General features: G+C 49.1%; 1 protein-coding gene across 5 annotated transcripts in view; it reads right to left on the bottom strand.

Moving 5' to 3' along the window:
- LLGL1 (LLGL scribble cell polarity complex component 1) overlaps positions 1 to 10,684 on the bottom strand; it is an 85,675-nt gene extending 74,991 nt beyond the window's left edge. For 4 of the 5 annotated variants that reach the window (XM_079953700.1, XM_079953699.1, XM_079953698.1 and 1 more), the window contains exon 1: positions 10,235 to 10,684. In XM_079953700.1, coding sequence (XP_079809826.1) covers positions 10,235 to 10,453 — 219 coding nt within the window. In that variant the 5' untranslated portion in view covers positions 10,454 to 10,684. Of the gene's footprint in view, positions 1 to 5,695; positions 5,791 to 10,234 lie in introns of those variants that run through there. The other variant, XM_079953702.1, reaches the window with a different exon arrangement.
- Positions 10,685 to 12,139: the final 1,455 nt, after the last annotated feature.

A 12,139-nucleotide genomic window follows, 5' to 3' on the forward strand; every position in this document is an offset into this window, starting at 1 on the left:
TGGTTTGGGTGGCTTTAAGCAGGTGTGTCTGGGGAAGGGCCGCAGCTCAGGGGCAGGAAATGCAGGCGGTCTCGGGTTCAAATCCCCAGAATATCCCCCGCCTGAAACCCTGGTCAGCTGCTGCCAGCCAGTGATGGACCAATGTGCCTGGCTCAGCGTCAAGGCAGCTTCCCACAGCACAGACACTGATTAGCCATGGTGGCTAAGCGGAACCTCCAAGGCCAGAGGCATTCTACCTCTCAACAGCATTTTCCAGCAAGCATCTGGTTGGCCACAGTGGGAAACGGAATTATGGGCTGGAGACACCTATTGCCCCGATTTCAGCAGGTAGCCCTGCTGTATCCCTGCCTCAATAGCAACTGAACAACACACTCAACCCCCAAGGCAAGGGTGGGATGCCAGGAATTTATCCATCAGGGCAGAACAAGAGAGCAACCACGGGAAAGCTCTTCTGGGTCTGGGCACTTGGGCCTCACACATTCTTTAAACTAGTTTTGTTCTCCTAGGGCACTGCCAATTCTTCCTCAGCACACAGCCTGAGGATTTCTGAATGAGGGGGGGGGGGCCTGAGAGCATTTGGATGTTGCTTCCGAGATCCAGGCTCCCCCAAACTTGATCGGAGAAGCAGCAACAGAGAGTTGTGGAGGTTGGGCAATTCTTGTGCGTTTCAGCTCAGGACAGGCAACGCCTCCTTCTCAAGTCCCTCCGCTGGCTTCCTAAACTGCTCCAGTGGTGTAAAAGGTAAAGGTAAAGGTACCCCTGCCCGTACGGGCCAGTCTTGACAGACTCTGGGGTTGTGCGCCCATCTCACTTAAGAGGCCAGGGGCCAGCGCTGTCCGGAGACACTTCCGGGTCACGTGGCCAGCGTGACATCGCTGCTCTGGCGAGCCAGAGCCGCACACGGAAACGCCGTTTACCTTCCCGCTGGTAAGCGGTCCCTATTTATCTACTTGCACCCGGAGGTGCTTTCGAACTGCTAGGTTGGCAGGCTCCAGTGGTGTAGTGGTTCCCAAAAGGTGTGGCAGGAGAGGATGGCAATGTGGCCAGAAGGTTCAGGGACAATCCAAGAATCATTTGAACATTTCAGTGCAGTGCTGTATGTAGTCACAGAGTTGAAAGCGAACCTAACAATCATCTAGTCCAGGCATCCCCAAACTCAACCCTCCAGATGTTTTGGGACTACAATTTCCATCATCCCTGACCACTGGTCCTGTGTGCTAGGGATGATGGGAGTTGTAGTCCCAAAACAGCTGGAGGGCCAAGTTTGGGGATACCTGATCTAGTCCAACCCCTTGCAATGCGAGAATACGCAGCTGTCCCATCCAGGGATCGAACCTGCAACCTTGGCATTATCAGCCCCACGCTCTAACCGAATGAGCCACAGTATCAAAACGTTTATTTTTAATTTGCGGAATATGACTAGATATTCCAGAGCACTGGCTCTTCTTCTACAGTTCTCCATGACATGTTGTTGTGAACAGCAATTGTCAACGCTGACAAATATGAAAGAACAGAAAAGAGAAAGGCTTATTGGTGTCGATGAGGAGATGAGCGTTTGTTTGCCTCCAATTAGACCTTGTAGGAATGAGATCACCCGGCAAAATCAAGCCCACGCCTCTCGCTGAGTTTGTACACAAACTTAAGGCACATAGGCAAGCAGCTCATTTATAATTATATCTTGGGAATGACTCATGTTCTTACGTAGCTGCATTGTTTTATATCTTCTGCATGTCCTATGATCATGTTATAAAGTAGTTCTGTCCTACATTATAAATCAAGCACTGCTAGGTGCCTGTTCCTTTTCGTTCTCCAATGTATTCCTCACCAATAACAGTCGTACCTTGGAAGCAGAACGGAATCCATTCCAGAAGTCCGCTCGACTTCCAAAACGTTCAAAAACCAAAGTGCAACTTCGGATTGGCTGCAGGAAGCTCCTGCAGCCAATCGAAAGCCATGGAAGCCCCGAATGATGTTTGGTTTTCAGAAATCATTCGAAAACCGGAACACTCACTTCTGGGTTTTGATTGTCTGGGAGCCAAGGCGTTCGAGATCCAAGGTACGACTATATGAGATTCGGTGTAGTGCAAGCAATTTTTTATTCTGAAAGCGTAACCCAGAAAAAATAGTTTGAGAGCCACTGGGTTAAAGTGTCAGACTGGGACCTGGGAAAGATTGAGGTTCAGATCTCCACTCCTTGAACCAGCCACCATCCATCAACTTATGCTACCCGCACCCCCAGGGTTGTTGAGAAGATGACATAAGGGAAGAGATCCCCCTGCGTCACCCTGAGCAACTTGGAGAAAAGGCACAGTATAAATGCAATCAACAAAGACAGAATTGCCCATCTCTATACTCAGAGCTTTCCTGCCAACCTAGCAGTTCGAAAGCACGTCAAAGTGCAAGTAGATAAATAGGTACCACTCTGGCGGGAAGGTAAACGGCATTTCCGTGCGCTACTCTGGTTCGCCAGAAGCGGCTTAGTCATGCTGGCCACATGACCCGGAAGTTGTACACTGGCTCCCTCGGCCAATAAAGTGAGATGAGCACTGCAACCCCAGAGTCGGTCACGACTGGACCTAATGGTCAGGGGTCCCTTTACCTTTAACTTTGTTCACCCACCCAAAGATTCTGTTCTTTCCAAAGGAACCCACCCAATTCTCCCCTGCTGCCTCTTTGGCCTGTGCCCCAAACCTAATCTTTGCCCTTCAGTTTTTCCCTGCTCCCCAGATTCGAAATTATCCTAGAAAACAGACATCACCATTTCCGAACACGCACATAGGGTTGCACGATGAGCATGCCTTCCCGAGAGCGCTGCTGCCCACACTGGAAAAGCCGCAACCCAGCCTACCTCCCGAAATTAATATTTCCTGCAACATGTGAGCAACATACAGGCACTCTCTGTGCAGCCCACCAGGATCTGGGGAGCCTCCCCCCCCCTGCCCACCCACCCCAGGAGATCAGCCAGTAACTGGGGAAAGGTCACTGGTTTTGCACAGCTGAGCAACACCAGCACAGAAAGCTTGGCTGCATCGGGATTGTCAGAAGGGCAAAGTTAAAGCTTCTACTCTTACTGATCTCAACGCAGTTGACATGGGGGTTGGCGTCAGCGTATGGGAAGGGAAAATCATGTTTCTGTCTGTGCAGAGAGTATGTTTGTGTGTGTGTGTGTGCGTGTGTGTGTGTGCGTGTTCAGGAGTGAGCAGAGCAAGGGGACCGTAGACCCCAGCCACACACACTGCTGTGTGGCCCCCCCCAGACTGCTTCCACGTGGCTCTTGGAGCAAAAAGCTTGCCTGATCCACGTCTGCAGACGCCCCTTCCTGGTTGCATCCACACTGAACATCTTAAAGTACATAAGAGCTGTATGGATCAGGCCCATGGCCCATCTGTCCCAGCATCCAGGGGCCAAACAGCTGGTTAATATTCTGCAGCCTTTTAAATGTGTTTGTGAGAAGCAGAGGTTATTGTTTTGTTGCTTTCGTTTTTAACTACAGTGGTACCTCAGGTTAAGTACTTAATTCATTCCAGAAGTCCATTCTTAACCTGAAACTGTTCTTAACCTGAAGCACCACTTTAGCTAATGGGGCCTCCTGCTGCTGCCGCCGCACCACCGGAGCACGATTTTTGTTCTCATCCTGAAGCCAAGTTCTTAACCCGAGGTAATATTTCTGGGTTAGTGGAGTCTGTAACCTGAAGCGTCTGAAGCTGAACCGTATGCAACCCGAGGTACCACTGTATTTACAGTGGTACCTCTACTTACGTGCCCCTCTTGTTGCGTATCTTTGGGATACGCACGCGACAAACCCAGAAGTATATTTCTGGGGTTTGCCGCACGCACATGTGCAGTACAGTGGTCCCTCTGGTTGCGAACGGGATCCTTTCCAGAGCCCCGTTCACAACCTGAGCAGAACGCAACCCGTGTCTGTGTGTGTCGCAATTTGCCGCTTCTGCGCATGACATCATTTTGAGCGTCTGTGCATGCGCGAGCGGCAAAACTCGAAAGTAACCCTTTCTGGTACATCCGGGTCGCCATGGGACGCCACCTGAAAACAGTCAACCTGAATCAAACGCAACACGAGATATGACTGTAATGCTCTATCGTGCCGCGCGCATGCACAGCAGCGCTCTATCACGTCGCGTGCAGAACAGCCACCTGCGGTTGCAGAAACCTCGGGATCCGACCGAAGCTCCAGAACGGATCCCGTCGGCAACCGGAGGTTACCACTGTACTTGTATTTTTATCTTGTATTTTATCCTGTGAACGACCCAGAGATCTTGTGCCGAAGGGCAGTATATAAATCTAATGAATAACAAATAGAAAATAAATAAAATTCAAATGTAAGAGCAACTCTCCCCTCCTGTGGTTTCTAGCAACTGGTATTCAGAAGAATCGCTGCCTCTGACTTTGCCAGCAGCCCTCGACAGCCCTCTGAATTGGTCCAATTCTCTTTTAAAGCCATTCAAGTTGGAGGCCATCTATGCCTCAAGTGGGAGGGAGTTCCACAGTCTTAACTACACACTGTTGCGTGAAGAAGGGCTCTCTTTTATCTGCCCCAATTCTTCCAACATTCAGATGTGCTTTGGATGCCCCCAGAGTTCTGGTGTTAGAGGGAGAAAAACTTTCATCTCCCCGCCTCCTCCGTTTATGAACTTCTATCATGTCACCTCACATACCCAGGATTAAATTTATGCGCAGAGAGGCACCCAGAGCCTCCAAATTAAGAAGAGCTCATTGTCCTCCATCACTGGGCCATCTGCCTGCTCTCCTCGCCACACAGATGTTTATGCCGAAGAAGCAGCCCCCTCCCCGTGGGACCAGTCAGGGGGCCTATCCAAATTAAATAAGCTTTGCCTCCCTTGCCAAAGTTCAGAACAGAAAGAGAGAAAAATGCAGGAGGATTCGGAGACCTGCAAAAAAGTAAGGTTTGCCTGCCACCTTTTAAAAAATAAAACAGTTTGATTCTTGTGCATTTAACAGGTGAAACTTTTCTTGGGTTGGAGATTTTGTCATCGCTTTGCCTTCTAAATTCTTACATCCAAGGCTATGTTAGAGACAGAAGAGTAGAGACCTTAAACAAGAGAAATCATTTGGCATTATTATTATTATTATTATTAGAATTTATATAGCATGATCGGAGAGGGACTTATCATGGACTTATTCTTCCCTTGCAAGAAATGGTCAAGCCACACAGCTTATCAGTGGTCAGACTAGGACTGGAGAGACTTGGGTTCGAATCCTCACGCAGCTGCGAAGATCGTCGGGTGACTATGGGTCAGCCACTCTCTAGATTACCCTCCCTTGCAGGGGGTTGCTATGAGCATAGATGAAGGGAGAAGAGAACTGGGCATGCCCTCATGAGCCCTGTAGAGGAAGGGAAAGATAAAAAATTCCCAACGCATTTTGCATTTCCCAACCCAGGTGCAAAATCATTTCAGGAATATGCTCAGTTTCTTCCTCATGCAAGAAGGGAGAAATCTTATTATCACATCCCTAAATCAGGAAATTTAGGGGGGAATTGGGGGGGTGGGGAAAGAGGAGATAAGAGAGGAAATTTCCCAAGGAAAATGCAGCACTCAGTGTTAACCTGAAACGGTTAATATCCCTCTGCCTTTCCCTGCTCCAAAATCCTCTGCAAATACAGGGGGGAAGAACACAGAAGTAGACAGAAAGGTAGAAGAGATTGTGAGATATTTACCTAGAGAGCATAAGCACATTGATGTGCCTGGGATACCAGCTTGATGCAGTTAAGCTAAATTCTCCCCCGGCTCCTAACTCAGGCACTGAAACAGTCAAGCAGAGCCAGCCAGCAGGCTCATCAAGCCTGCACAACAAAGAAAACCAAAAGAAGGGAGATAAAGAGACACTGTAAATCAAGGACTGAGGGACGAAAGCCTCCCCTTGGAAACAGACAGAGCTGGAGATGTGAAGCAGAAGAACCGTGAGGTTTGATCTCTTTGTTGCCCAGTTGAGAGTTCAGGCAAGTAAACGAACCACTGCTGTAGCTCAGTGGCGCTAGACTAGCGCATGGGTAGGCAAACTAAGGCCTGGGGGCTGGATCCGGCCCATGGACGGTCAGAGAATCAGCGTGTTTTTACATGAGTAGAATGTGTCCTTTTCTTTAGAATGCATCTCTGGGTTATTTGTGGGGCCTGCCTGGTGTTTTTACATGAGCAGAATGTGTGCTTTTAATTAAAATGCATCTCTGGGTTATTTGTGGGGCATAGGAATTTGTTGTTCTTTTTTTTTCTTTCCAAAATATAGTCCAGCCCCCCACAGGGTCTGAGGGACAGTGGACCGGCCCCCTGCTGAAAAGGTTTGCTGACCCCTGCGCTACAGCAACTGCCAGAGATCCTGGGTTCAATTCACAACACCTTTCCAGCCCCACCTAAGTTCATTCCAGTTCATCCAAGTAATATCGGGATTTTTAGACTGGAAAAAATAATGGTTTCTAGAAGACAGAATGCTTGGATTTTAAGGAATGAATATTATATGTAGCTGCAGGAAAGAGAGCCAGAAATCCTTTTACTCTTTCTAAATTTCTTTAGTTTTTTCTCCCCCTTTCTCCCGCTGTTCTCCGTCTTTCTCAGGTCTCTTCTTATCTTTTCTGACCTAGTTTTTTCTCTCTCTTTTTTAGACTAAGTAGCTGTTTTCTCTTTATTACAAAAAGATACTTTGTAATGGGCATGTATTTTTGTGAATAAGTATCAATAAATAAGTTTTTAAATGATAATAAATCAAGACCTGCCTAAAACGCCTGCAGGAGCTGCTGCCAGCCAGTGCGGGCAACGCCAGCTTGATACAGAGAGAGCCAGGGGTGGTGTTGCTGCGGTGAAAGTGCTGGACTAGGGCCCAGAAGACCCGGGTTCAAATCTCCACTCAGACGTCAAACTCGCCAGGTGACCTCAGGGGCCGGTCACTCACTCTCAGCCTAACCTAACTCATAGGGTTGTTGTGAGGATAAAATGATCAGGGGGGAAAGTGCCTAGTTCCGCCTTCCGCTCCCAGAATGAAATTTACTAAATAAATTTACTAAATAAATAAATAAACGGACACCCCGGCCTAGATTTGGCTTTTTGGAATACGGCGAAAGGGAAGAAAGACAGCAAATGAATACTGCAGGATTCACTTATACCAAATGAACAGTAAAGAGGTACAGTGGTACGTCAGGTTAAGTACTTAATTCGTTCCGGAGGTCCATTCTTAACCTGAAACTGTTCTTAACCTGAAGCACCACTTTAGCTAATGGGGCCTCCTGCTGTTGCTGCTGCACCGCCGGAGCACGATTTCTGTTCTCACCCTGAAGCAAAGTACTTAACCTGAAGCACTATTTCTGGGTTAGCGGAGTCTGTAACCTGAAGCGTATGTAACCCAAGGTACCACTGTATTGCCAACTTAAGGCGATCAGATGCCTTGACAGCATGTAAAACTAGAACAGTCATTGGTTCTGAACGAAGTTTGGACCCAATAAAGAATATTGAGAAGTCGCCCGATAGGGAGCGCAGCAGACCTCTGTCTTATAAAACCAATTTGGCCTTTATCTATGTCGTTTGGCGCAATTATTGATAGCCTATAAGCTAGCAGGCCTGGGAATAATTTAGCATTTTTAAAAGAGATGGGCCTGTATGACCCCTGCTTGTTCCCAAGTCTTACGGGTGTTATTTGCAAGTGAGCATGCAAATATTTACGCCACAAGGTGGGCAAGAACCCCAGGCATAACCGCTGGAAGATCCATGATCCCCAGATGATCTAATTATTATCATATATTTATTTATATCCCCACCCTGACAGGAAGTCAAGGCAGCTTGCAGATAAAATTGAGAACAGCTTTTTCCTCTCTCCCCCGCCCTTAAGCCGGGGGAAGCGAACACTTGGCCCTCCAGGTGTTGTTGGACTACAATTCCCATCAGCCTCTGCCAGCACGGCTAGTGATCAGGGCTGGTGATGGGAATGAGAGGACCAACATCTGGAAAGAGGCAGAGTCCCCCATCCCTGCAATCAGAGGCAATCGTTACTTCTTATTTATTTGGGGGTTTTTAAAATCCACTTTAATCTAACAAAAATCCAATGGGTTTACAGAAAATAATAATAATAATAATAATAATGAAACATTCTGAAAAAGTTCCTTTAAAAGGAAGCACAACTCATGTGTCACATACAAAGCTGAGCAGTGTGCAAAATTAAAAGTTGAAATTCCAGGAAAGCTAGGGTAGCAGAGGACAGTTTCTTCACACTTCCTGCGTATTTAGCACTGAAACCAGGGCTACACAGTTCAAAATGTGAACTTCCAAGATACAATGGATGTCTTACTTAAAGAGTCGAAGGAGGAATTAGGATGCTGCGGGGGGGGGAGAAAGTCATTTAAATAGGAGGAAAGATTCCGCTTTTTAAAACCCACAAGACGCACACACACAAAGGGCTTTTCAGCAGACTTACTGCAAAAAGAACCTTAATTCTTTTTGGAAGTTTGGCTTCCTAGAACTGCAACGAACTATCATTGCAAGAGTTTTATTGCTTCCATCCTTGTATAAGGAAGATGTTAAAGGGTTTGTGTGTGTTACTGCAGGTGCCCAAGGGGAAGGGAGGGGAGAAACCCCACAGCATCTCAATTGGGGGGGGGGGCAAATCCAACCCCCAGTTTCTCCCTGGACCAAAATCAGAGGGCAGGACAAATGGTGGTGAAAAGGCAGGGAGCCGTTTACAAAGCATTAAGCATCGTTTAGGTCTGCAAAGTAAAAAAAAGTGGGAAGGGAGGGGAAGGGGAGAGAGAGGCAGAAATAAGATTTTGTTTTTAATCCTCTCTCATCCCAGACCAATCTTTAGAGACTAGGAGCGAAGGGGTGGTGGGGTGCAGTGGGAGGGAGGGGAAATTTTGCATGAAATGCAACCCAGCGGTGCGGCGAACTCCTGCCAAGTCTACAAACACACACACACACACACACACACACCATTCTCTCATATACGAACTCAACATCACACTCCCGGAGCGCTGCTGAAGCAAGGATGGTGGTATTTGCAGAATGAAATAAATAAATAGCATTTAAAAGGAAAAAGAAACAGATCCATTCTTTGACCAACTCCTCCCATTCGGAGGAGGAGGAGGAGGAGGAGGAGGAAGAAGAAGAGGCACCCTAATCTTTGCCAGGGGTGAGCGTGGGAGGAAAGGAAATCTGTGCTCACACAGGAAAACACACAAAACAGTTGCAAGGTGCCATCCGGAGTCTTTGTTGGGTGTTCCCGAATTGTACCAAAGGGGAGACCCCTCTGGAAATTCCTTCCACGCCAAGGAGAGCAAAATTTCCTCCACCAAAGTGTCTCCTCCATTCTTTCTTCTTTGACCTGACCCCTTCTTTTCACATAACACGCACCCAAAAAAAACCCCAAACACTGATATCCATCCTGGTCCTTACTTTTGGGAACTGTCTGCACTTCAAAGGGAGAAACTCCATTGTCTTACAAGAGCACCTAATCCAGATGCAAATGAGATTATTGGGGGGGGGGAGAGAGAGGCATAAGGGGGGTGCAGCTGTTTCCATTCATACATTTCTCTCTCTCTCTCTCTCTCTCTCTCTCTCTCTCTCTATCCTCTCAAAGGGAGGGATAGCCCAAACCCACAGCCCACTCTTAAGTTAGCTAGCAACCAGCCTGCCCCAAACACTCCCTTTCAAAAAGCGGGGTAGCTAAACCGGGCACCCACTCCCCATTTTCAAAGGATGGCTCGTTGGGCTGGCCCCTTACCCCCCAATATTGCTACTTCCCCGGAGGAAATCTCTCTCCCCTCCCCCAAAAGTGGGTCACAAATACACAGCCCCTCTTCCAAAAGACGCCCCAAAACTGATGTGCACCACCAAAGCCTCTCGGGGTTTGTTTTTTTGAGAGGGGGGGGGTGTTTCCCAAACACCTAGCTGTGACCAACACAACTGACCTCCACCAAACCCCCCCCCCATAAAAACACCCCCCCCCCAGTTCTTCCTCTCGCTGCTTCTTTTTCCAAGAGGCAGGGAGGACCCCCACCCAGGGGGAAAAAAATAAAGAGATTGAAGTCATTTGAGCCCAGGGAGATGAGGACCACCACCCCATTTGAGCAGAGGGCCGAGACCGCTTGCAAAAGTTGCGGGGCGAGCGAGGCGGACCCCAGCCCCATTTCGGGGGCAAGGGAGGGGGGGAGCCCTGGCCAGGCCCCCTTGGCGGTCGGTCGTGGATGGGTGGGGTGGGGGGGGGTCTTGCGGGTCTCTACCTTGTTGAAGGCGAAGAGATCTTGCTTGATCTTCTCGCGCTGGGGGTCGTGGCCCTGGCGGCGGAAGCGAAACTTCATCATCTTGCCCGGGGGCGGCGGCGGCGGCGGCGGGGGGGCTCTTGGCCGAGGGGGGAACAATGCCGCGCGGGCGGCGCTTCCCCCATGCAGCAGAGGCGGCGGCGGCGGCAGCAGCAGCGGCGGCAGCGGCGCCCTCCGCATCCAGCAGGAGCGAGCGCGGCAGATGCGCCCAGGTTGCAACAGCGCAGAGAGGGCTGGTCGGCGAGGGAGGCGGGCAGGCAGGGGAGGGGGCGCCCGAGCGACGCCCGCCGCAGCCAATCAGAGGAGACCCCGCGGGCAGCTCGGCTGGACAATGGGCTTGGAGGGAGAGAGAGAGAGAGAGAGACCCAGAGGAAAGCAGACGAAGGAAGGCCGGGCGGCTGCTCGCCAGCTGCTCTGAACCCCTCCCGCGCCGCCTCTCTGCGCCTGCGCGGCGGGACCGAAGCCTGCTGGGAAATGTAGTTTTTTTTTAATTAAAAAGTTGGGAGGTGTGTGTTTTTTTGTGTGTGTGTGTTTGTCTGTTTGTGTTTGCAGATCAAGTTGCGTACAGACGCGCCCCAACATTTATCCAGTGAAATTAGGGACGTCCTATTCCATGATGATAATAAAATGATGATAAAAATAAAAATCTGTGCTTCTAGAAAAAGAGGGGTGCCGGGACTCACCATGAAATGGTTACAGTAAATGCCACATTTTTAACCGGTGCTTTTCTTCTAGGGGAAAACCGGCGCCGGTACTGCATGCCCCTGAGTACCCCGGGGGAAAAGCACTGATAAGAATAATATACCCCTCTCATCTGACTGGGTGGCCCCAGCTGCTCTGGGCAGCTTCCAATATATACATAAATATAATAGAGCATTAAACATTTAATAACTTCCCTAACTTCCCTAAAGAGGGCTGCCTTCAGATGCTTTCTGAAGGTTGTATAATTTCTTATCTCCTTGGCTCAGTGGTCGCATAACTCCATATCCTCCAGCATTTCTGCAGTGAAAATAGGGACATCTTATTCAATAATAATAATAATATTTATACCCTGCCCATCTTGTTTGGTTGCCCCAACCACTCTAGGCAGCTTCAAAGATATATAAAAACATTAAACATTAAAAAAAACCTTCCTATACAGGGCTGTCTTCAAATGTCTTCTGAAGGTTGCATAGTTTCCTAGCTCCTTGGCTAGGGGGTTGCATAACTCCATACCCTCCAACATTTCTCTAGTGAAAATAGGGGCATCCTAAGGAAAAGCAGGTGGACGCAGGTGGCGCTGTGGGTTAAAGCCTCAGCACCTAGGACTTGCCGATCGAAAGGTAGGCGGTTCGAATCCCTGCGGCGGGGTGCGCTCCCGCTGCTCGGTCCCAGCGCCTGCCAACCTAGCAGTTCGAAAGCACCTCCGGGTGCAAGTAGATAAATAGGGACCACTTACCAGCGGGAAGGTAAACGGCGTTTCCGTGTGCAGCTCTGGCTCGCCAGAGCAGCGATGTCACGCTGGCCACGTGACCCGGAAGTGTCTCCGGACAGCGCTGGCCCTTGGCCTCTTAAGTGAGATGGGCGCACAACCCCAGAGTCTGTCAAGACTGGCCCGTACGGGCAGGGGTACCTTTACCTTTACCTTTAAGGAAAAGCAGGTCATTCCAGGACCAAATCAGAAACCGGGACGGCTTCTGCAAATCCGGTAACTGTCCCTGGAAAACAGGGACACTTGGAGATTCTACTATTAATACTAAAACAACTACATCCATACCAAAAATTCAAAGCACAATTATGCTACTTGAAATACGGTTCTTCCAGAACTGTAGTTTGTTACGGGTGCTGGGAATTGTAAATGAAACTGCTCCAGTGGCCAGGTTAGCC

Source organism: Podarcis cretensis (genome assembly GCF_951804945.1).
Source record: "Podarcis cretensis genome assembly, chromosome: 14".
NCBI lineage: Eukaryota > Metazoa > Chordata > Lepidosauria > Squamata > Lacertidae > Podarcis > Podarcis cretensis.